Source organism: Natrix helvetica (assembly GCF_964273705.1).
Source record: "Natrix helvetica genome assembly, chromosome: 2".
In the NCBI taxonomy this organism is placed as follows: Eukaryota; Metazoa; Chordata; class Lepidosauria; order Squamata; family Natricidae; genus Natrix; species Natrix helvetica.
Genome location: NC_138552.1, coordinates 23,158,040 through 23,183,294, shown reverse-complemented (window position 1 = coordinate 23,183,294; position 25,255 = coordinate 23,158,040). Strand labels below are relative to the sequence as shown.

At 40.8% G+C, this 25,255-nt stretch overlaps 3 protein-coding genes across 3 annotated transcripts in view; 1 reads left to right on the top strand and 2 right to left on the bottom strand.

Annotated features, from left to right (window-relative positions):
- Window positions 1–1,855: 1,855 nt before the first annotated feature.
- Window positions 1,856–9,871, bottom strand: FBXO4 (F-box protein 4). The gene is made up of 7 exons (XM_081940093.1): window positions 9,292–9,871; window positions 8,234–8,469; window positions 6,727–6,947; window positions 4,926–4,998; window positions 3,323–3,489; window positions 3,049–3,224; window positions 1,856–2,016 (listed from the first exon to the last, which is right to left on the bottom strand). The coding sequence occupies exons 1-7, from the start codon at window positions 9,487–9,489 to the stop codon at window positions 1,939–1,941; spliced, it is 1,149 nt and encodes a 382-aa protein (XP_081796219.1). The 5' UTR covers window positions 9,490–9,871; the 3' UTR covers window positions 1,856–1,938.
- Window positions 9,872–11,355: 1,484 nt separating this feature from the next.
- On the bottom strand, window positions 11,356–18,674 carry RIMOC1 (RAB7A interacting MON1-CCZ1 complex subunit 1). The gene is made up of 6 exons (XM_081940096.1): window positions 18,534–18,674; window positions 15,510–15,616; window positions 14,607–14,753; window positions 13,849–13,980; window positions 12,473–12,587; window positions 11,356–11,694 (listed from the first exon to the last, which is right to left on the bottom strand). The coding sequence occupies exons 1-6, from the start codon at window positions 18,625–18,627 to the stop codon at window positions 11,429–11,431; spliced, it is 861 nt and encodes a 286-aa protein (XP_081796222.1). The 5' UTR covers window positions 18,628–18,674; the 3' UTR covers window positions 11,356–11,428.
- Window positions 18,675–24,129: 5,455 nt separating this feature from the next.
- OXCT1 (3-oxoacid CoA-transferase 1) overlaps window positions 24,130–25,255 on the top strand; it is a 94,822-nt gene continuing 93,696 nt past the window's right edge. The window contains exon 1 of the mRNA XM_081940092.1: window positions 24,130–24,423. Within this exon, the coding sequence (XP_081796218.1) occupies window positions 24,313–24,423 (111 nt within the window). The 5' untranslated portion in view covers window positions 24,130–24,312. The remainder of the gene's footprint in view (window positions 24,424–25,255) is intronic.

The following is a 25,255-nucleotide window of genomic DNA, read 5'->3' as shown; positions in this document are numbered from 1 at the left end:
ATTTGAGAAATAACTTAGGAACCCAGAGAAATCCCTATTTATGAGAACATTGCTTTTACATAGCTATGATTCCTTCTCACTTTGGCAGATCTTAGATTAGGAACCTGGTTTTGTCTTCTTTATCTTAATGGTTACAAGTTAGTATGTTGTCAGGCATGAAAGGCCAAGTCTAGACGTGAAGTTTCAATCAAGCTGATTGACTGCTATAACCCAGGCGTGTCTAACTCAATTTCATTGAAGACCGCATCAGGGTTGCATTTGATCTTGGGGGCCTGGGGTGGGCATGCCAGCTTGACGTCACTCATGTTGGGGGCGCCCGAGTTAGCCTGAGTTCTGCCAGCAAAGCTCCATTTTTGACCACAACAGCCTCCTGCAGCCCTCTGCCAGTGAAAATGGAGCTGGGGCCGGGCTCCTTTTTCACTGGCAGAGGGCTGCAGGAGGTCATCACGGCTGAAAACGTGCTGTTTTTGCTGGCAGAGGCACCACTGGCTGGTCCTTTGCTGTTTCCAGGATGGCCCCGTGGGCCAGATTTAAGCATCCCTTGAGTGGATCTGGGCCGTGGGCTGTGAATTTGACACTCACGCCTATGCACAAGAATCTTCTCAATTAAGGTCAGCACTGCTTAGAATTATATTAAGGTCAACGATAGCTCAGGAAGTTTGGCCTTAGTTCATTTTGGCTACATAGGGACTCTAGGCTGGTCCCTCTTTTTACCCCGCCCTCCAGATACTGCCATTGCTTTCCCCACATATAGAAAGCAAAAATGATCAACAGTGCGATGGTGTAATCTGCAAGAGTTGCAGTTAAGACAATTTCTAAATGCATGTTTTAAATAATTTGCCATACAGATATTAATTTATGATGTTGCCTAATGACCATTCAATATTACTATGAAGCTCCCCAAGGCTACATACAGCAGTGGCCAAAATTGTGGAAAACCTTTTGCGAAAAGTGTGTTTTTGAGGTTTGATGGCTAATAACACCACTTTTTTTTTGGAGTTTCAAGATAGATCATTTTCCACTGATGGAATGGCCTGGATATAGCCCAGACCTTAACCCAATTGAAAATCTATGGAGTCGACTAAAGAAACTTGTTAGTCAGAAGCAATAAAACCCAGTTAATAGAAGCAATCATTCAATCTTGGTTACACATTATAACAGCTGCAGAACTAATAGACTTGGTCCATTCCATGGGAAGATGTTGTAAGGCTGTAATTCATGCTAAAGGTTACCCAACTAAGTATTAACTGACAGGGTGACAATTTTTGTATATCTCATTTTTGTATATCTCATTTTTTCTAGGGTGATAATTTTTGTATATCTCGTTTCACTTTTCTTCTTTATAATTGCTATTCTAATAGCAAATCCTTCATAAAAGTTATTGCACTACATTCTTGATTAAATTATCTTTCTATTGATATATAATTTTATGATACTACTCCAAAACAAGTGATGTTATTAGCTAGTTTTAGAAAATACACTTTTCCCAAAAGGTTTCCACAATTTTGGCTACTACTGTATGACCAAAATTGTAACTAAACCTAAGATACTTCATTGATACTTTATTTTTTTTAAAAATAAAATAAAAACTGATGGGGGGGAAAAACAGGCGAATGTATTTTCAAGAGCTGTTTGATGTTTATTTTGCCATAAAAGATTGAAGAGGAATTACTGGTGTGGCTTCCTTAACATAAAGAAATACTTGTGCAAAAAGAGTTAATTAGCTAGCAGTAATTCCAGGCTCAATTTCAGTCATAAGTTAAAGACCACATGTAAAGGAATTACATCTGTCATTGCATAATCTTCTTTCCTTATTTCTATGTCTCCATTAAATCTTGAGAAAGATTTCCCATCTTACCCTTTAAATGACACCCTCATCATATTTGGCCATGTAAGACAGATAATTTTTTATTAGAACTGACTTGGATATTATGGATTTTAATGTTTGACATGTTCCAGGAGCCACTGAATTCCATCCAATAGCCCCACCAGTGTGGCAGCTTCGATGTCCTGAACCTGAAAAAGCCAAGAAAAAGACAGATCCAAAACTGAAACGATTATTGTGGAGTTTACAATTGCCTTCAAAGAATTTAAAAAAATGTTTTAATGATCCTAATGACCCTCAAATTCTGTAGCCATTTCTACCACATCTTGTAGCAGTCACAAAACTTAATTACATTAATTAATTATATGAATTGGGAAATATGCCTTCTTAACCTACTGTCAATCAATTATGTAATGAAAAGTTGACTACAGTGCAGGAAAATATGCTTTAAAATGAAGTAGCAGAAGCCATTCCATTTAATACAATAGTACAATAGCAGAGTTGGAAGGGACCTTGGAGGTCTTCTAGTCCAACCCCCTGCCTAGACAGGAAACCCTATACCGTTTCAGACAAATGAATGCCCCAACACTGGAAGTCTTTAAGAAGATGTTGGATAGCCATTTGCCTGAAACGGTATAGGGTTTCCTGCCTAGGCAGGGGGTTGGACTAGAAGGCCTCCAAGGTCCCTTCCAACTCTACTATTGTATTGTATTGTGTTGTAAATTTGGTTGAATAAGAGAGGGAGAACAAAGCAAAATAAAGCTGAGCTCTTGGCTCTTTTCATTAATCACAGCCGCTTCAGATCATTTGAACAGATTCGGCACTAGCCGTTCATTATATTCAGTATCAGTTTAAAAGCTGGTATTTGACGGATTTTTCCTCCTCTTCCTTCTCCATCTATCCTCCTTCCTTCTTTATCTGTTATGTCTTTAGATTATAGGCTTGAGTGCAGGCCTAGGTTTCTACCTTGAGCTACATAAACTACTCTGGCAATGTGTATGTGTGCCTGTAATATATACTTAGATCATTTCAAAGGTTTCTGACGGCTCATCCCGGATCGGGTGAAGCGATAGTGGCGGTGGTGGGAGGCTCCGCCCCCCCGCCTGGATGCTTCACTGCATGCGCAAAAGCGTCACGCAAACATGAGCATGAGCAAAAGGGCAGTAAAATAAATTGACACCCACCACTGGATAATTTATATAGCTTCAAAAAAATTAAGGTACCATCCATGGTCGGTCCAACAGGTTTAGTTGCAGCTGATTTGCCAGGTAAACACAAGGAATCCTTTCCTTTGAAGCACATGAAATGCAAGACAAAATCAATAGAGGTCTGGCCGAAGGCCCAAGTGTGGGATCAAGCATTGCTGACATCCGATCAAATTCAATTTGGCGATTGTGTCCTGCAAAGAGGGAAACGGTTGTTTTTATTCACCTCTGCCTAATGCACCTTTAAACATCATCCTTTGGACAAATGCCAGCATCGTTCAAAAACTCTTACTTTTATGATCCTCTGCGTCTGCAACGTAGATAAATCCATTGGCTACCCTGCACACATTCTGAACATGTTCAATGAGCTTACATTGTTTTGTCCCATCTATGTTGCTCACTTCGTAGAAGATCTTATTGATGGAATTTGTATCTGCTTTGTCTCTTTGTCTTTCTTTTCTGGAAAAAAAAAGACACTAATTATTTCAAAGACTCTGGGAAAAAGTAAAGCAGGGCTGCATAAGTTATTTTGGGATTGGTGGCCAGATGTGGATCTTATGGAATGTATGAGGGGTCTCAATAGCTGGGGGTGGGAAGGGGGAGAAGAGGGATTAGCACAATCAATGTGGAAAATAAACATATCCAACATTAAAAATGTATTTTAAGTTTCCTCTCAACTCTTAGTTCAACCTTAGTTAGTTACAAAACTCTCTCTCAATGTGTGTGTCTTAGAGTCAGTGTTGATTCTTGGTGGCTGTTTGGATTAATCCCTGCAGTTTCCTTGGTAAATTTTCAGAAGGGGTTTGCCATTTCTTTCTTCTTCTTAGATCTGAGAGAGAATGACAGGTCCACAGTCACCCAGATGGCTTCATCCCTAAGGCTTTTTGGTCTTCCAGTTTCTAGCCTAGTGCCAGCCCCTACATCAATCTGGCGCTCAGTCATAAAACTCACTAATTTTAATTTACTACAAATTGATCACAACTGTGGAGGGGAGCAAGAGTCACCAGATAACCCTTGAATGAGTCTCATATCCCTGTCCTACTCCAGCTTTACAGCCTTGATTGAAATGATCTGATGGCAAATGGTTTTGAACGGTGAGGGCAAACCTATGACACATGTGTCACAGATAACATGCAATGTCATTTTTTTGCAACATGCCAGGACTCTGGTCTCTCTGGAAGTTGAGACAGGGTCTCACCTGGAGCTTCCAAAAAGCATGTGAGAATGGGGTGTGCTTTCTTGCTGTTTTGGAGGCAGCAAGGCCACACAAAAGCATCTTCAAAGCATTTAGTCTTCAAATAACCTGGAACTGCCTTAGACAGGCATTCTAAAAAAGATTATTCAATAAGAAATTTAAATAAATTAATACTACTCTGTTATGTTTCTCTGTTTTTGTTCGTTCTCTCTCTCTCTCTCTCTCTCTCTCTCTCTCTCTCTCTCTCTCTCTCTCTCTCTCTCTCTCCCACTCTCTCCCCTGTGTGTGTGATCCATCCCCCCAGTAGAATCAAGATTCACATGTTCTGAATTTTTAACATGCCGAGCCCAAAAGATTCACCGTCACTAACTCTAAAAGAAGAATGTGGTCTCTTCAAGGCTAGCTGATGTACTACTAAATAATTATCTTTGCCACTAGAAAACTGTTGTTCGAAAAATATGATGATATGACCCTTAATTCCAGCAAAGGATCATATTTAGGAATGTTCTTTAAAAAACCCTCCTAGGCAAATAATTGTTTCAAAAGAAGAAATTATCTATGGCTCAGGATTGAACTACAGCGTTCAAAGTGCTCTCTCAGCTTGGTTGTTGAAAGGTTGTTCAAAGCTTAGAGAACACCAAGAACTCAAAACAAATTTTTGAAATTAACTTTACCTCAGAACAAGCTCAATAAATCTTACCTAGTTTTTGAATACAGTGTCTGAATGTTAAAGTTCTGGCCATTCAAATTAAATGTGACTCCAGAGCCTATTCCTATTAGAGGAAAAATAAACATAAACACAGTGTATAAATTAGAACATCGGCTTTTAATGAAGAATGTATTCTGGTTCATACAAATGTCTAAAGTTAATTATTTTTGGATGCCTGAAAATGTGTTCCAGCTGTGAATTGTAGTTAATGTAATTGATCGGATGAGATGATTAAAAATGTTTAATCATTAAATGATTAAAAATCTACAGAGAAATGCCCACACCTTGGTTGAGGAAGATTTGCTGCATTTCCTCTTTCTATTATATTGACCTGAAAACTGTAACTAAGATTAATTGTAAGATTAAATGACTTAAATCTCCTTTCTCATACTAAACTGACACTAGATACATGGTCTTAAATGGATAAAATGTTTTCATGGAAGATTTGAACAATTTTGGGATCTAATGGATAAGAGACTGCAGCATTTTCTGTAGGAGGTGATCTGACTGAACCTGAGGATGGGGTCAAACACATCAGTTTGGAGTTGTTACACCCATGTAAGAAACTAAGTCCAGCCCACCTTGAAGTTTGTTGACTTTTAATTGGCACCAAGTTTCCTTGAAAGTTAGTAGATCAGATTCTTGTGTATAGGTTGCATGGAAAAATAAACTCATGCTGCTTTTGAACTCTCTCCTGGCTCCTGATTTTCTGCGTCTAACATTTTATAAGTTAATATATAAATACAATTTGTCACCTGGCATCCATTCTCACAATATTTAAAATTACACTTATTTACACCTTCTTTTGGACAAGCAGCATTTTTAGCCTCAGAGATGTCTATATTACTAAATCCTATGAGACTAAAATGCCATTAAATAAAGTCTGGATTATAGAAAAAATGTAAACCATACTATAACAATATAGCAAGAGATTAATTGCATGGCATGGGGCCAGGCTATCTGAGGAACCATATCGCCCCAATAGGATCGGTCTGCCAACCCACACCGGGAGAATAGGCATGTTGTGGATAGCAAGAACACTTAGACTTATATACAGCTTCATAGTGCCTTACAGCCCTCTCTAAGTGGTTTACAGAGTCAGCATATTTCCCCCAACAATCCGGGTCCTCATTTTACTGACCTCGGAAGGATGGAAGGCTGTGTCAACCGTGAGCCGGTGAGAATTGAACTGCTGGCAGTTGGCAGAGTTAGCCTGCAATACTCCCATTCTAACCACTGCACCACCACAGATCCCATTGGTCAAAGAATTCTACCCCTCTAGATTCACGCCCATCCTTTTGGCTTTCTAAAAGGGCCTAAAGAATTGGTTCTGCCAATTGGCCTTGGTTGCCAATGGGGGCATATTATCCTGAAGGTGATTAGCAGGTTGATCCCATCTCCTTCCTGGGTGCATCATGTTCCCTTCCTTCCCATTTTGCTAATATTAAACCAATTTTAACCTTGTTTATTATGTTAACATTTTAGCTTGTTTTTATGATTATACGTTGCCTTGAATCACCTCTAAGCAAGGCAGCACATACTCTACGTTTACCAAACAAATAATAAAAAAGTAATGCCTATATGTTTGCTAAATAAATTAAAACGTAAAACAAATTTACGTTCTACTTATAATGGGAAGTCATTTCTTCATTTGTCCCCCTTTTCTTTGACTTTTGCAGTTTTATCTTTCTTATTTTCTTCTTTCATTCTTAATATTAGTTTGTGTTAGTTTTATTCATTTTATATTCTCACAAACTTTATAAAACAAAAGCGAAAAAGAAAACTACATTACCCTGTATTTGTCTAGAAGGCATGCCAGCTAGTGGCAGGATGTCTGGACTTGCCATCATTGTGTATACCAAAGATTGATCCAAATCTTCCAAACCAGGCCCAAACATAGCAAAGCAAGGCTCTGCCTGCGTGATCAGTGACTGTAGAAAAGAAGACACGGTGCTATACGTAGTCCTATTGGGTTTCAAAAAACGTTTATGGAACGAACAGCATTTATTATACCTGCATTTAAAAAATAAACAGCAATCAGTGTTAGTTGACAAGCTCAATAAACATAGTGTATTACTGTAGTGTATTACTGTATTACATAGTGTATTACTTCCTTAGCAGCTTCTCCCATAAGAATCTAGAGCAAGGGTGTCAAACTCAATTTCACTCAAGGCCGCATCAGGGCTGTGGTTGACCTGGTGGGGGGGTGACTGGGTGAGTGTGGCCAACTCCGTGGGTGTGGTCAGCTTGATGCCATTCACTGGGAGTGGCTAACTGGGTGGACATGACCAGCTTGGCACCATTCCCCAAACTGCTGGCATGTTTCCTCTTTGCGCTCGGTAGACCGGGCCGAAGCCATGCTGGCCTGATGTCTCCTCTTTGCATTGGGTAGACTGGGCCAAAGCAATGTGGGCTGGACCTTTACATATTCCAGGACAGCCATACAGGCCGGATTCGGCCAGCAGGCCTTGTGTTTGACATCCTTGATCAAGAGTTGCTGAGATGAGGTGAGCAGTGTAGAAATGAAACAAACAAACAAACAAACACACAAATAAATAAATTGATGTCCCTGGGGGTGGGCGAGAGGAATTGGCTAGAAAAAAAATACAAAATGTGGTAAAATGTTAATTTTGTATCACACCACTGGAAATTATCATAGTATAATACAGTATAGTTGTCATAACATAATATAGTTGGATAAAGACAAATGATACCAAATATGTGCTATGTTACATACAAGTAGTCCTCAACTTATGTCCATCACTGGAACCAGGAATTCCATTGCTAAGCAAGGGGGTTAGTGAGCTGCGCCTAATCTTAATGACCATGGTTGTTGAGTGAATCACTGCAATTGTTAAGTGAATCATGATTTGAAAGAGAATCTAGTTTTCTCCTTTGTTTGCCAGAAGCCTCCTGGGAAGGATGTAAATGGTGAGCACATGACCCCAGGATGCAGCAATTATTGTAAGGACATGCTGGGTTGCCAAGCTCCTCGATTTTGATCATGTGATCATGGGAATGCTGCCATGGTCATAAGTGTGAGGATGGTGGTTGAAAGTCACTTTCCCCCCCCAGTGCTGTTATAACTTGGAATGCTTGCTAAATGAATGGCTGTTAAGACTTGCCATACAGTATAACTAATGAGTTTTTAAAAATACACTTGAAAATGAGAGCCTGCAAAGCAATTAATATTCAATGAAGCTTTGCTTCATTAAACCAAATGAATTTTATTTTGGAGTAAATGTGCATGGAATTAATTTGTTACTTTACTTTTCATCATTAGATGATCAAATACTTACGCTGCCATGAAATTGCAGGGGCCAATATTATCTAGCTCCGTAAAAGGCTGGTTAAATATCTTTGCATCTGGGAGGGATTCCCAATCTATGGAATTCCAAGAAGGAAGATCCCGAATGAGGAAATATCTCCAAAGCAAGGGATCCTGGACCGTTATTCTCCAATAGCGGTTGGTGCTTCCCAAATAAATCAGCTCTTTTGGTGTGAGAAAGGACATGATGTATAATTTCACATAGATCTGTCAATGAGACAATAAAAATGCAGTTCAGCCAAAAAAACCAGCTGATTTTCTAAAAAATATAAGAACCTGTGACTTCAAGAAAAATCACAAAGTTTTATTGAAAGCTCCCAAGGCAAAGAGCTGAGGTGGCACAGTGGTTAGAGTGCAGCACTGCAGGCTCCTTCAGCTGACTGCTAGCTGCAATTCAGCAGTTCAAATCTCACTGGCTCAAGGTTGACTCAGCCTTCCATCCTTCCGAGGTGGGTAAAATGAGGACCCAGATTGTTGGAGGCAATATGATGACTTGTAAACCTCTTAGAGAGGGCTGTAAAAGCACTGTGAAGCGGGTTATAAGTGCTATTGCTATAAAAGCAGCGCGGGTTAACATCTGCAGGATTTTAGAACTGTGTGAGAGAAATCGGAGATCTCAGTTTTTTTCACCCAACTGAGCTACATCATCTTCATTTTGGGGACACGAAGATCTGAGATGCTACACAGGGGGTGCCTTATTTGACTTCATCTGGAGAGCAAATGTCAGCTGGAAAACAAGCTCTGAATTCATTCCCCGCATCCTCCCACTGCTTTGCCTCCGAAAGAAAAGCACCTTCGCTTAAGCCTTAAGGTCAGCAACTTTCTTGTGAATGGAGCTTATATACCGTACTCGGCCCCCCCGCCCCAATGACTCTGCAAGAGTGCGATTGGCTGAATCAGGACCCCACCCCCTAAGCGTTGTGGCCAATGAAAAGGTGAAAGGGAGTGGCGGAAGAACGTAGAACTTCTCCATCCCCACCCCCCAACATAACGGGAAGCGGCCGCGTTGGAACTGGTGCGCTGGCTTACCGGCAGGCATTCCAGGGCGCTAGACGGGGTCGCGTCCATCCCCATTGCCCCCTTCGCTTCCTCCTCCTGCTCCCACGGGGCACAATCGGTGTTTCTCCACAGCCTCGCCCGCTGCGCCCATTTGTCCCGAAGGTGTTGGAGGCTGTTGCGCAGCGCGCATTCCAAGGCGCACCGGTCCCCGCCGGCATTCGCGGACATGGTAACGCTACGCCTGGTTTGTTTGGCGAAAAGAAGCGGGTTGCCTTCGGCTCCCCCTACGCTGCAGGGCGGCTTTGGCTGGGGGCGATGGGAGTTAGCGGTCCGGACCGATGGAGGAGCTCAGCCCCGGTCTCTCGGCGCTCTCTCCTGGCCGGTGATTTATCCGCAGGTGGCAATGTTGGGGTTGATCAGCCAACTCGTTTCCCTTTCCGGGCGTCCCGCCCTCTGCCGGGATTGCCCCGCCTAAAAGGATGCTCAGCCTCCGGCTTGTGCAGTTTTATTGGCCTACAGTAGTTTTCAGAGTAAAGCTATAAGAAATAGGTCCAAAGTATTTGTGTGTCTTGAATGATGCTGAGGATTGTTTTAAAAAAAGAAATGCTGCATTCGTTTCAGTCCCTTTACCAGTTCTCAGGACGTTGGCCACGTTTCATGGAATATTTCTTTATATTTCAATTTACTGAAACCTTCTAATCCACTAAACAAAATGTGGGGAAAAAACCCCAAATACTGAAATATGTATTTCTTTCCATTTTAGCCAGAAAGACATGTCATTCCGTATAATTTTCCATTGAATGAGAAGTCTTGGGGGATTAATACTTTGTGCAGAGTCATCATCTCTAGCTCTAAAAAATGTCATAGAAAGCTACATTAAACAGCGCAGTTTACTTTTAACACTATGGCAAAGAAGTCTGAGAAGAATGCAAAATGGAGATTATGTACCCAGAGCAACAAAGCATCAAAGGATACTGGGACCCTGCAGCTAATGTACCCCTGGATTATGACGTGATTCCATCCTACCATAGGAAGTGAAGACCGAGCGTATGAGGAATCTCTTGGTAGCTTGATAGAAGAGCTAGGAGGGTAGGACAGAGGCCATTAGTACAAGCAAAGCAACTCCTTGAAATGTTCAGCAGCCAGTGTTTTTTGGAAGGTTGGCATGGCTGCTTTGAAAGTCAGCTTTCAAGCTTTGTGATGGGGCCATCAGCAAAACTCCATGGCTGTGCATCTGTATTCAACGGCCGGGGTTAATTTTTGAAACAGCCCAATAAGCTTCTGAAGGAAATGGCCACTTTTAGCACTGAAGAGTCTCCTCCTAGCATCCATTGCAAGGAGTCTTTTGGGTGTTTTGCATAATCCTAATAAAGGCTCCTACTCTATCTTATGTAGACAAATCTTAGCGGCCTACCCCCTGAAAATAAAAATCCATCAAGGTTTCAAGCACCCCTGAGCACTGACTTTATTACTGCTACACAACTGCAGGTAATCCTTGATTTACAACTGGTTACTTAATGATAGTTCAAAGTTATGATGGCCACACATGCCTGTCCCATCTCCTGTGGTCATTTGGGCACTTGGCAACCAGCTCACCTTTATAACTGTTAGCAGCATGCCACGATGACATGACCATGGCTGCAATATTCTTGCTGGTTTCTGAGACTTACTTCCAGTTTCTGGCAAATAACACCAGTTGGGGACAGTTGATTTGCTTAATGAGACCAAGTTTGCTTTAAGGACCACATTTTCAGCTCTTCCCCTTTCTGACATTCATTTCTTTCCTCAAAAAAGTGACACTGCTTTAAGCAAACTTTTTACCACCCAAATTAGGCAGAAAATTGCAGCACAAGTATTTGGCAGTTTTTCCCAACCCTCATAAAAATTTCAGGAACTCCTGGGAATGCAACAAGAGTAGGGGCTTGGAGGGGCCATGTACAATCCATAGCTGCTTCTTACTTAAAATCTATCTCTACCCTCTAACCCTTATGAAATTATTCCAGAGTAATTTGTATTACAGATCCAACAATTTCTGTGCAATTGAAATCAAGAAATGCACACTATTGTTAGCTCATTTTAAAAGACACACACCTCTGCTTCATAGATTTATATAATTTTCTTCACTTTAATACTTGTTTTCAGTACATGCACCATTTGCTTATGTCAGTTAGGATGACACTTGTTTAAAATATTCCAATATGCGCTTTGCATTCTTTGTATCCCAACCATGTGATCTTAAAGGTCCTTCACACACTGTAATATATTTTGTTAACATTTTCTCTCCAATTTCCTGAAAGTCCATGATGATGTTTTCTGAACTGCAGGGTAATTCTCTATGCAGTTCTGTGCCTTGATCTCCACAGTATTTCAGCCCCCAGTAACACATTTCTCCACAGTACATCATTGCCAACAGGTGGGTATCACTAAAAATACCTGCCAGAGGGAAAAGAAAACAACATTTGGAAGGTGTCATTTGTATCAAGCAAACCTTAAGTCTGGTTAGAGTTATTCACACACATACCCTTTCTAGTATCTAAAAAGATAAAAGCCTCCATTACGTTATCATAATGAATGTAAAGGTGATATGTAAGAGACTAAAACATGCATTCTCATACTACAGGTAGTCCTCAAGTTATGACAACAATTGGGAACAGGATCTCCATCACTACTAGCAGTCAAAATGCAATGTCATAGCAGTGAGCTGCAGCTGGGAAGACTGCAGCATAGAAATCAACCAGACTAATTAAATCATTTACATTATATTTCTCCAAATTTCTCTCTCTTTCTCCCCCTTCTCTCCTCAGCTTTCATTCTATATCAGTGTAATTGGCAAAAAATCCTCACTTTTTGCACAAAACTGAAAACTTTCATCAAAAACCATGAAAGCTTTACTCTAAAGAAAGCTATGAAAAGATAATGAGAGGTTTTGGAGTGGGGAAATTAAAGGATAGAGTGAGGGTGGATTTTGAATAAGAAAGGGCATGCATGAAGTAATAATTGTATTAAGCAATAATTATTACAGAATTCCCATGTTCCCGGGTTATTTTACATGGATGATATGAGAGAAAATGAGACCTAAAGCATCTGAAAATAATCTGCTAATAAATGCTTCCAGCTTGCAAGATTTAGCAGATTTCTCTAAAAAGTGCCTTTATTTCAATGTACAGCTGGGAATTCTTTCTAAGAAGAAGCATTAATATGGAACACTTACCTTCATTGACCAATATAGCTGTGCCTCTATCTTGAACTACAAATTCCTCATTTGGGTTGTTGGAACATCTAAAATCAAGCATCTTTATCAAGTAATGGATTCCTTCCTTAAGGAACTGAAGTGAAAAATAAATGGCATTTAAGGTAGCTTTTCAATACATAATCTTCACAACAGAACAATCTTTACGAAACACATGAACAAATTTCCATGCTATAAAAGTGATATTATTTACTTTATCAGTAGACTCAAAAATAAGAATCTCGATAAAAAAGAGCAATGTACTGATGGATGCTATCAATACATAACTAAGCCAAGTATTTGTGTCTTACAAGGTTTTAGCAATAAGGACTTGTTTGATCAGGCTTGAGGTGGAATTTAAGCCACTGATATCATCATTATGTTTGCCACCTTGAATAACTTGTAATAGATGGGATAAAAATCTAATAAAATGAATACGATTTTAATTTTTGTAATTTTATATGACTTTATTTGACATTATCTGGTACTGTACTTTTACTAAAAAATCAAGCTGTATTCCTCTATAAAGAACTTAAAAGTTCACACCAAAATGCATCTTTGTTTACTCTAGAATAAAGTAAATACAGGAAGCAGTTTCTACTAAGGGAGATCACTGTCTTGAAAAACTATGGCACTTTCCTCAACCTGAGCATCCTTCAGATGTTTGACTTTTACATTTCTAGAATTCTCTGCAATGAGAGAATGCTGGCTAGAGAAGTCTGGGAGTTGAAATCCATATATTTGCGGAACACACAGTATTTCTTCTTCTGTCATGATCAGGTCTACACTACAAAGCAGATTCTCAATCTTGGACATTTTAAGATAGGTGGACTTCATCTCCCCAAATTCCCCATCCTGCATAGGGAATTCTGGGAGCTTTGAGCCCACCCATCTTAAAGTGGCCAAGGTTGAGAAACACTGGTTTAAAGGAACAAGAGGGGAACCTCAATCTATGCTAAGCCATACATTTTGATTCACTGCCTTTTATTTGTACAGGAAAAATATTTAAAGAATTGTCAATCTCTCATAGTCCAAATTTCATTTGGCATCCTGTCTATGAAGACCTCCCCGGATAATAAGCCCAATTGGGCTTTTGCGTGCATGCACTAAAATAAGCCCTCCCTGAAAATATTGCAACACAGCAACAGCCATGAGATGACCATGCTCGCCTCCTGCACATCAAAAATAATAAGACCTCCCTGAAAATAAGGCCAAGTGCTTATTTCAGGGGTCAAAAGAAAATAAGACCCTATTTTTGGGGAAGCACAGTAGTTGAACCTGGAACTTATTTTGAAAAATAGGCATTATTCTTGAAGGAAGAGGCAATATTTTTATTGTGATGGAATGGGAAAATGTACCTTTTTAAGTAAGTCAGTCTCCTTCCTCAGCCATTCCTTTCTTCCTTTAACTGTGTGGCAAAACATGTAGATCAAAGCTCCTCTTCTCCAATAAAGGCATTCCAGCAACTCAATTCCAAGTACTTCAAGCGGCTAGGAAAAGATGCCCATCAGTGAAAAAACTTGAGCTTCATATAAAAGGGAAGAACAGATGCTTCAAATATGTAGGTAGAGCAAATTCCTATAAAATAGGGATCAGCATCCTTTCCAAATATCTTGCATTATCATATAATTTCACCTACTGGTAGCATTATATGGTCAAAATATTAAAATATATATTAAAAAGTTAGCATTAGAAATCTAAATATTTAAAAGTTCAATAAGGCCAGCCTCGTGATAGCTTGAAAAAGCTATTCTATTTTTTTGGTCATCTTTCACTTTAAAAACTCTTTATTATTTGTAAACCAATAGGGCATAAAGTAAAGTGTTATGTGGCACATGGCACTCACAGGTATTACAACACCAATTCCAAATATTAAAAACCTGTTTTCTACTTGATAAATTTTAAAAAGAAGTTAAGTGCCACACAAAAGCCAATCAGACATTAAGCTAGCTTATACCGATCTAACAGAGAAACACACTGCTGGGTATGATTGCTGAATGAAAGATCGGCAGGTTTTTTGATAAGGGAAGGGCTTTATTCAATGTTGATCATCAATGCTGATCCTATTCTTGAACAAAAAGTCTATTTGAATGAGCATGGCTGACTTAATACTTACTTCTTGGAAAATACCACTTTCATTGACCAGGTTTTCTGGCTCGGAAAGTGCACCAATTAGTTCCTCAACTTTCTGCAGAGAGGATTCTTCTGGAAACTCTTCATCAACAAGTTGGTTTTCTTCAAAATACGTGATATCTAATAGCGCCTTTAAAGAGATAGAAGAGTTTAGGTTTTGTTAGATGCAGCCTGCTTGGACCTTCCTAACTTGGCCAATAAATATGGCTGTATTAGGTGCTGGTACTCCTAATAAAGGGAACATTTATTTAACTACAGATGGTTTGTCATGTTGAGGTAGCTGGGTCAGAACACATATGTAGTCCTGAGCAGACATGTGGACTTTCAACTGTCAAAAATCTCCAGCCAGCATGCTGGCTGGAGAATTCTGGGAATTGAAATCCACATATCTGAAAAGCTGCCAAGTTGGGGATTTAGGTGCACAAAGATGCACAAACCTTTTCAGCTTTTAAAACTTCTACGAGCATTTACCACTTTTAATAACCTGTTTAGAACAATATGTTATTTGCAAAATGTGTCATCTACGTGACCACAAGTGAAAAAAATGCACCGACAACAGCTTTAACCAATGAAGATCTCAGAATGTATATACAATCCTAAATCATCCAGTTCACTTTTAGTGTTTTAATAACTAGTTCAAAGGTTAAACAGGTTGGAATGGTTTAATCATATTTAAACATACAATCCTGATTTTTATTCCCAGTGCTATTAATTTTAGCTCTATTCTAATTCAAAAACTACCGGGAAGATAATTCAATCAATTGGTTCAATATTCCTTTCATATTTTGTTTTGAATGTCTCCCTAGCTTCCATGATCAAGTAAACATGTTTTGATTTCAATGAACCATATTCACAAGCGTGATGAAAATTCTTTAATTCATAATACCTGTGTATAAAGTTGTATCAGTCTAGAGTATGTGTAGTTGTCCCCGGATTCTTCCGAAAATTCTGTTAGGTTTTCCAGGGTAGTAGAGGCCTGAATTAAGAAAGCATCTATCGAAAGAAGACATTTGATATTTCAATGAAACAGAGCAAAAATATCTATGCAATCAAAACTTAGCTATACTATTTTTCAAGAGCAAAGCATGATAGCAAAATATTCATATTATCTGAGTCTATACTGAAGGCCAGAAAATACAAGCTCAATGTATGCCTACTTACAAAACAAGCTCTACTTTAAAATACTGGAGCTTACAAAGTAGCTGTAGGTTACAGTCAGTAAGCTACAAGTTACAATGACTCTATATTAACTGAAAGAATTAAGAATACACAAATTCCTGGGTATTATTACCAGAGAAGTGTAACTAAGAAAAACGACAACTTTCATATCTTGCTTGTGGGGTTTCCAGAGGTAAACAATAATGAGACCAAAATCAGTTTTCCAGTGTTATGAACCAGGCAAGGTCAAATCAGTGAACAGAACTGGAATTATAATGAATACCAGAAACGAGGCATTCCAGCAATCTGGAACCAAAGCCAATATGGGATGAAATGAAGCCTGGCTTTCCACAGACTCTGGGAGAGAATTACAGTGCCATAAAAATGAGACAATGGAACTAAGTTCCAAGGTATTATGGAAAAATTTAACTGAATATTAATAAATGTTTTAAGGAGTGTTCACCATGGAGGTCACTATCGACTCTCATGGGTCAATGGGATTATCATTATGATTATTATTCAAAGTATTATTAGTTTAAAAGCAGTAGTTTTCATTTATTAAGGTATTTTCATATAATAAATGTTAGTGGTTGATAAAAAATCCGACAATTTCACGAAGAGGTGGATGATTTGAAGAGTTTGGGGATAGTGGTTTTAAGCAAATACTTATCAAGCACAAGATGCAAGTAGAGGGGTTTTTTGGGTAATGACCACTCACTAGTTACTGTGGTCATGTGATCATGATTTGCAACTTCCTTGCCAGCTTCTCATAAGCAAAGTGGGAAGCTGGAGAAAGTCAAAAGCTGTGGTCATTTGAGATCTTTGTTTAATATTCACAGTCACTTCATGCCCACATGCTTAGTCACAGAAATTCTGATCCCAATTGCCATAGTTAAGCAAGGATTATATGTAGGCATATAATAGCTTCAATTTGCTCCTGTGGTTAGGCTTCTAAAGGAAGTTGGAGTAGCTAGAAGTTAGTTGAATTTATGATTTGACATTTAGGCAGTAGATTTAGTTGGTGAAGTGTAGCAACTGGGTCCTTTTAAACATTGTCTTTTTATAATTCAGAATTATAATTTTATGATCCTATATTTTCTTTTCACTTGATTATAAAAACATTCTGTTTCCTGGGTATAAGAGTCTTGCCCACAGATTCCAATACACGTTTGACCTGCTTTTACAAAGTCATCATAAAGTGTTTGAGACTGAAGTACTCAAGGGCCTGCTTGGGTAGACTAAACAAACCTCATCTTAAAAAGGGAGAAAAAACTTGTAAGTCACAAATGGAATAGAACAGGACTTCCTTCTTACAGAGTTTTCTCCCCCAGTGGTTGCTCAGTCAAACTGCAGGGCTGTCAAATCACAGAGCTGCTGAGACCACACACAACAGTGTATGCCGAAGTACACATTGCTTTACAATATTTGTTATTTTGTCATTCAAATGTATCCAGTTTCTGTGGTTTGCAAAACAGGATCTATAACTAAGTACAAGATCAAGTCATTCCAAATCATTCAGTAAACTACAGGTTTACTGTTTACTGCTTGATTTATGACTGCAACTGAGCTCAAAATTTATGTTGTTAGGCCCCATTTTACCACCTTTCTTACCAATTGTTAAGTGAATCATTGCAGCTGTTAAGTTAGTAACACGGTTGTTAAGTGGGTCTGGCTTCTTCAATGACTTTGCTTGTGAGAAGGTCGCAAAAGACGATCACATGACCCTAGGACACTGCAATAGTCATAAATATAAACTAGTTGCCAAGCATCCACATTTTGATCACGTGATCACTGGGAATGCTGCAATGGTTTTAAGTGTGAAAAAACTGTCATAAGTTACTTTTTTCAGTGTCAGTGTAACTAAATATACTGTTGCAAGTTGATGATTACCTATATGCTTTAAGTATATGATCTGTAGATAATATCATCATTATCATTCCTTGGAATTCTGCTTAACCCCAGCTGATGACAAGGATGTACGGTAATAGGGTGGTTCAGTGGTTAAGACACTGGGCTTGTCGATCAGAGAGGTTGGCAGTTCGAATCCCTAGCGCCGCGTAACGGAGTGAGCTCCCATTACTTGTCCCAGCTTCTGCCAACCTAGCAGTTTGAAAGCATGTAAAAATGCAAGTAGAAAAAAATAGGAACCACCTTTGGTGGGAAGGTAACAGCGTTCTGTGAGCCTTTGGTGTTTAGTCATGCCGGCCACATGACCACAGAGACGTCTTCGGCTCTTTGGTTTTGAAACGGAGATGAGCACACCCCCTAGAGTCAGGAACGACTAGCACATATGTGCAAGGGGAACCTTTACCTTTACTTGTACAATTAAGCATACAAAGGTTTATCCCAATGTATGAACCAGGCTTTTGAAGGGAGAAAACTATTCTTCCAAGAGGGCACTTGGGCATGTCCTGGTTATGGGGTTTCCAAGAGGTAAACAATAATAACAATAAAGACCACACTGGAAAAGTGACTTTGGTGTGAACCCGGCAAGATTCAAATTTCTAATCACGCCACGGCAAGGAAGCTGCTCCAGAAACGAAGGGCCTCCCCATCCAACCCATTCAAAGAGAGCACCTCGTGAAGAAAACACGCTCTTCCACCCTCCGTATCCAGCCTGCTCTACTCCAAGGGGAAAAACAGACCGCGGGATGCGAAGGTCTGGCGTGCCGTGGGGGCGGCCAGCCAGACTTTGCGGCAACAAGGAGAGCCGTATCGGGGCAGATCCGTGAGCCGCGCCGTCCCTTCTTACCGCCAAACTCTCCGCCTTCTCGCCAACGGTTCAGCCTCTCCGTTAACTCGGCGAGCCGCCGCTGCAGAAGACCGGCAAAGGGAGCTTCGGCCATAGGGAAAAACCGGGGTCGGGCTTAGCTTCAGTTACACGCATCACGTGACTCACTTTCCGAGCCGCAGCCACGTGACAACCCGCCCTCTGTCACGTGGGAGGCTCGCGCCCAAGGTTTCTCTTGTTAAAGTTGGGCGACGCGACGTGTTTTTTTTTTAAGAGGAGGCGTTGGTTGCTAGAGATAGGAAACCTTTAGAGGTGCCATTCCTTTCGTGTTGCTCTTTGCTCTCGTAAAGCCAAAACAAGTCGCGTGTTCAAAAGCCTCCATAGAGAGGCCAGTGGGGCGAAAGCAGTTTTATATTTTGTTCAGGAATTTCACGCGCAGGGATCGATCTCTAAATACGGAGACACCTTACTTCTCCTTTATGGAAGAAAGAAGGGAAAATTGCCTTTGAAATGGTTTCTATTTCTCATTTTAAAATCAGAATGGCACAATAATGGGATTGTGTAAGAAGCGCCCCCCCCCTCCCTCAAAAGCATGTTTTTATACTTTTTAATGTAGATCGTTTTCGGATTTTGTCCCTAAATCAAACTTCCACAGGGGTCAATCAAATAACATTTCTGATTGATTGCAAGTCTTGCATGTGGACCCCCACGGTGGAATTGGAACAAAAGTCCCTGCTTCTTCAAGGCTATTTATGTTTCAGTGAGTTATGTTTCAGTGAGTAAATTTTCTTCTAAGAAAAAATGTATAAAATTGTAGTCTCAGTGGAAGTAGGGAAAGGAGGATTGCTGGGAGTCATTTTGAATAGAGAATTTGATGATGAGAGTTCAAATAAGTCCCAGGATCCCCAGGAACCATTTAATACAGAATTACAATAAAGTATAATTATCTTAGTGTAACAGTTAAGGAAAGTCTTGACACTGGCTTAGCATGTGCTTTATCTCAGCACTTTTTAAACTAATAAAATAACGATGAGAGTTTTGAATTCTTTTGCAGTTATTTGGCCTCTGCGTTACTTAACCTCAGCTGAGAATAACACTGAAGTACACTGTAGGAAAGAGGGACGCCGTGGCTCAGGGGCTAAGATACAGAACTTGTTGATCAGAAAGGTCGGCAGTTCGAATCCCTAGCGCCATGTAAAGGAGTGAGCTCCGGTTACTTGTCACAGCTTCTGCAACCTAGCAGTTCGAAAGCATGTAAAAATGCAAGTAGAAAAATAGGAACCACCTTTGGTGGGAAGGTAACAGCGTTCTGTGCTCTTTTAGCATTTAGTCATGCTGGCTACATGACCATGGAGATGTATCTGGACAGCGCTGGCTATTTGTCTTTGAAACGGAGATGAGCACTGCCCCCTAGAGTTGGAAACGATTAGCACATATGTGCAAGTGGAACCTTTACATTTACTTTGTAGGATTATTCTAAACTGTTATCTCAGCCTCTGCTTGCTCTTAGCTTAACTCACAGTAGTTTGCACAGGCAAAGGGGAGAGCAAATTTTGAGTTGACCGCAAACAGGCCTATTTGGAGGTAAAAAAAGTCAAAACGTGGCTTGAGTCAGATGACAACTTTTAACATGGTATGTAATAGTAGATCCATTACGATCCACTCTTTCAAAGACTAGAAAAGTGTTTTCCTGGATAGTACAGGTACTTCTTGGCTTATGTTGCAATTGGGACCAGATTTCTGGTTCTAAGTCATTGCAGTTGTAAGTTGAGGCACCCACATGACTGGAATCATTTTACGACATTTTTTGCAGCAGTTAAGAAATGTCATAAGTGTGAAGCCATTCTTTTAAATCAGCCCTGTCAAACTGGTGGCCCGCAAGATGTACCATATATGTCACATGCAGGCCACGCCCATCCCAGCTCCACAAAGGCAAAAACATCACATTCCAGCCCATGAAGCGATTTGACACCCATGATTTAAATCTGCCAGAAGCCAGTAAAAAACATCGCAAATTGTGGTGATATTACTACAGGATGCTGCAACTCACCATAAAGGTGAGAGCCAGTTGTCAATGCACCTGAAATGTAGTCTCATCATTGTGTGTATTTGTATCCATGTATGTATATACACGTGTGTGAATGCACATGTGTATACTATGGTCAGAAATGCTTTCCTAAAAGCACTAATGTAAAACACCTCTTCTGGCCCCATTGCAATTTTGTATGGTCATTAAGCAACCAGATATAAATCGAAGACTGACAGCGAAATTAAAAATGACCTATTGGTAAAACTAATACAACTTTGCTTAATCCAAAGTACCTTTGATTAAAGTTATCATTTGTTAAATAGATTATAGAATCTATCATTCTTGTTGAATTATACAGCTGATGAAAGAATGAATGTTTTCATCAGGGAGGTTCACAGAAATATATTTATCATTTTAGAGAGTCTAATACTGTCAGAGATGAAAGAATCTCCCTTAACTCACTCTATAGTGGAACTGGAAAGCTGTGGAATAATCCCAGTGCTTCTTTTTAAACTAGGGTTGTGCACATTTAAAAAAATGCCTCAGGTCTCCTCTGAACACAATTATGTCATCACTGCTATTCATTAAAGCTGCCCAAGCCTGAAAAATGCCACTACTTTATACATTACACTAGATTTAATAAACATTGTTTTTTTCAGTTGTATGTGGACATTTCTAAAAAGTTGGACTTATGTGTAGTATATTTAGTAACTGGCAGGCTTACAGTATTAAAATGCTCAAATCCACCAAATATATCCCAGAGTTCCCAAGGATAAATAAATAACAACTCTACTTACCAATATCAAAATGAAATAAAACAGTTATTTTACCCACCTGACCCAAACACCAAGGTAAACAGCTAGGTGTGGAGTTTGACAAAAATAATGGATACAAAGAATCTCATAATGAGTTTATAATTATTTCACTTTAATTTGTTAAAGTTCAAACAAATCAACATATTTATTTGTAGAAGAAAACGCGATGGAGAATGCTGATTTTTATAGAGAAGAAACCATCAAGCAAGCAGTGCCAGGAAATAAGAGGCCACCTGGGCTGCAAAAATCTAGATGACCATTAGATGGCAGCAAAGAGATACAGAAACAAGCTTTTGCTGCCATCTAATGGCTGCTTGGATTTCCAATGCCCTTAGGTGACAGCTCTAATAAAGAGCCAGCAGGATTAAAGTCGGTATAATATAGACTTGAATTTAAAGCCCTGGTTTCAAGCTGTGATTTTAAGAGTTCTACTAGGACCAGGTGATCTTTTGCTGCCTTTCCATGTTTGGCTACAGTTCTGTTTTCTCCCCAGATGTTGCCACGTAGATCCACTTCCTCCTCAGACATGCTGCCAAAAGCCACTCATGGCCTACAGCTTGCTTTCCTACGGTCCCACGGTGCGCTGCTCTTTAGGGAGGCAAGGACAGAATGAGGGCAGACAAAGCTGACCAGGGATCAGAGTGGAGGAAGTATGCTTGAAATGCCAATAAGTGCCTCTCTGATTCCACCCACTTCTGGCCACTAAATTTCAGTGCCACTGTAACTAGTACCAAATTGCAACAGATTTTACCCATGTTGCAGTTATTCTTGGATGCTCTCAGATTAAGTGAAAACTGGGTTAACATCAGTACAGCTACATATGACTTAAAAGGGCTGGAGATGAAATGAAGAAGAAAATAAGAGGATTTTACAGGAAAAAAATGTTAGTCTAGGTAATGGTTACACCATGGTTAGGTGCAAATAATGGGGAACCCAGAGCGGGATGGAGCCCATTAAATGGCTTGTGTAATCTGTTGTCACCAGGCCGGGAGTAGGTGGGGTGATTTTGTTATATTGTACTATATAAATTTATTTGATTCTTTTTTTTTAGCTTGTATTGTTTTAAATGTGGTTTTATATTTTGTGAGCTGCCTTGAGTCGCCATGGGCAAATAGGCAGCAATATAAATTAGATAGACAGACAGATAGATAGATGATAGATAGATAGATAGATAGACAGACAGACAGACAGATAGACAGATAAATAGACAGATAGATAAGGAAAACCTTAACAAGAAAATCCAAGTTTATAAAATTATGTATGGAAAAGTTTAGGGGATAGGACAAATGTTCTATGCACATTTGCAGCCTTTCCTGGATCAGAATACCTTGCTCTCAGTTGTTCAGTCCCTAGTCATCGCAAAACTGGACTATTGTAATACACTCCACACGAGAAGGCACAGAGCAGATTGTGGGCAGGCAGGCTGGTAACATATGCTTTGCTGGGAATCTGTTCTTTACTGTTCAGACTGTGGTATGGAACAGAAGCACAGGTCACTACATCAGTGGTGACTGGAGAAGAGATTGGGTTGAGGATGTAACAAAGGCAGGGAGATATCTTTGGGCTGGGAGAGGCAGAAAAGGAAGACAATAGTGGGAAATGCATGAGGAATTGCTGAGAGGCAAAGAACATGAATCTTTACTTCACACACAATTTCATACACACCAATGTGTTTTACTCGCCACATAAACCTTTCTGGATTTCATCCCTCTGTGAGGGAGATGGGTGGTTTCTAAATACATAAAATAAAAATTTGCACCATCTGATATCCAAAGCAAAGTAGAACATTCCCAGTTTCTGCCAAATTGCAGGCAACTCAAGGTGTCTGGGCTTAGTTCTTGAATGTAATGATTTATTATAGACTCTAAACAACTATTTTCTCTGGTAAAGGAGAATATTTGTAGCTCAGCATTGAAATAAGGCAGGGGTGTCCAAACTTGGGAACTTTAAGACTTGTGGACTTCAACTCCCAGAATTCCCCAGCCAGCAGGCTGGCTGGGGAATTCTGGGAGTTGAAGTCCACAAGTCTTAAAGTTCCCAAGTTTGGACACCCCTGAAATAAGGGAACCTTGGTGCCCTCAAAACTTGGTTGTTTTCTTACAGGCATTTCATTACCCCAACTAGGTAACACGACCAAGGACCCCACAACTATTTTCTCTTTTGTGTAAAAACCTAGCAACAACAGAAAAGGCAGAAAATAAACATGAAGCCAGTTTAGCCTGTTTCTGTGCCTTTAACAGGAGTTTAAGTTGGAGAAAAGGGAGAGCTTCACAGGGTGTGGGACTAAAATGGCAGTTTTTAAATAGCAAACTTACAATTCAAAAGGGATAAACTACCAGGCTTAATGGGAAAGTGGGAAAGTTTTAAAGTTCAAGATTCACTTTTTTTTTTAGCTTTATGTGTGAATTCTACTTCTAACCCCAACTCCATTCATTTCAGTGGTTTTTAGTCTCAGTCACTGCCCTGCACTCTGAAACGTGTATTTGTTTATTCTCACTGCAAAAATGTAAACATAGTTACTTCCAAGTGATCTGCCTCATTTTTTCTTACCCTATCTAAGATAGCTAAGAAACAAACTTTCTGGGCTGTCTGTACTAGCTTCCAATGTATTATTTCCTGGGAGTAAGCTCCATTCAGCACAACCAGGTTTACTTACTTTAATTGTAAACCCTTCCATCTCTGGGCTGGAGAATTTCTTCTCCAATCATTCGCTCAATTCCCTATAAACCAGTTTTGGAAAGGGTTAAAGGAAAACGTCAGGGCCGAGCCCCTAACCCTCCCCCGGCCTCTACGGAGATCTCCAGCGCAGCTTTTGCCAGCTGGGCGCGGTTTCTTTCCAGCAGCATCGCACAAAGGGGGTTGGGCATCCGCCGCCGCCTTCTCTTCAAGGCCGCCGCCACCACCGCCGCTCGCCCAGCTTCTTCCTCCTCGCCCTGCACGCCGCACAAGCCCGAAGATGGCGGCTCACCATCTCCTCGCCCGCTTGCACCGCTGCTTCTTGCCCGCCGCTTCCCGGTGGGGGTCAGGGCACAGGACGGCGCCGCTGGCTCTCGGGGCGCAAGCGAAGGTAAAGCGGCCACGTCGGGAGGTTTGGGTTACCCCGCAGGGGGGAGGGAAACCTTACGGGCTTGCAGCGGCGTTTTGCTTTTGGCCGAACCTGACCCGCTGTTGGTAGATTCGGGCATCCTTCGCAAAGTGGGGCCGGGTGGCTTCTCCCGGATTGGCCGAGGGCGCGCGGGGGAGCAGCCATCCCTTTGGAGATCCTTTTTCTCTAACCAATCTCTTTAAGAGCACACTTGATCCGCAGCAATTGGCGGGGGGTCAAGTTCAGCTGCGCGCCAGGAAGAACCTGAGCCTGGTCTGGCGGGGTCAAGCCGCTCTCGCAGGCAGACGAGCCGGTCAGACCGCTTGCAGTCGCGTCTCGCCCTCCTCGCGTTTCTTTGCGCCCTTCTTGGCTGTGACGCGGATTCCCCCGACAACTAGTTGGGCCTGTTTCTTTGGCTCCCACCAGGATCGAGTGTAGCCCCAGGGCTCTTTCCATGCAAGGAAAATCTTTCACCCCAGCCGGGGCAGGAAAGGTGACCTCCGATCTGCTGCGGAATGAATGACGCGCCTGCATCCTTTCTTCTGCTGGCTGGCTGGCTGGCTGGAGAGGTCAGCGCATTACGAGCGGCGCGTCCTTGGACGTGGCTGCAGAAAAAGGGACTGTGCGCCGACCTGACCTTGAAGGAACAGAAAAGGAGGTTTTCAGCTCTTGCTTCCGCAACTAGGTGCTTCATTTACTTAAAACGGAAGAAGGGAGATCCGGGGTGGGCCAGATCGAGAGGCGGCTTTAATAGATCTCCTTGAAGATCCATTAACGGTGGCTGAACGGAACAGTGCTTACAGCTCGATTCTGC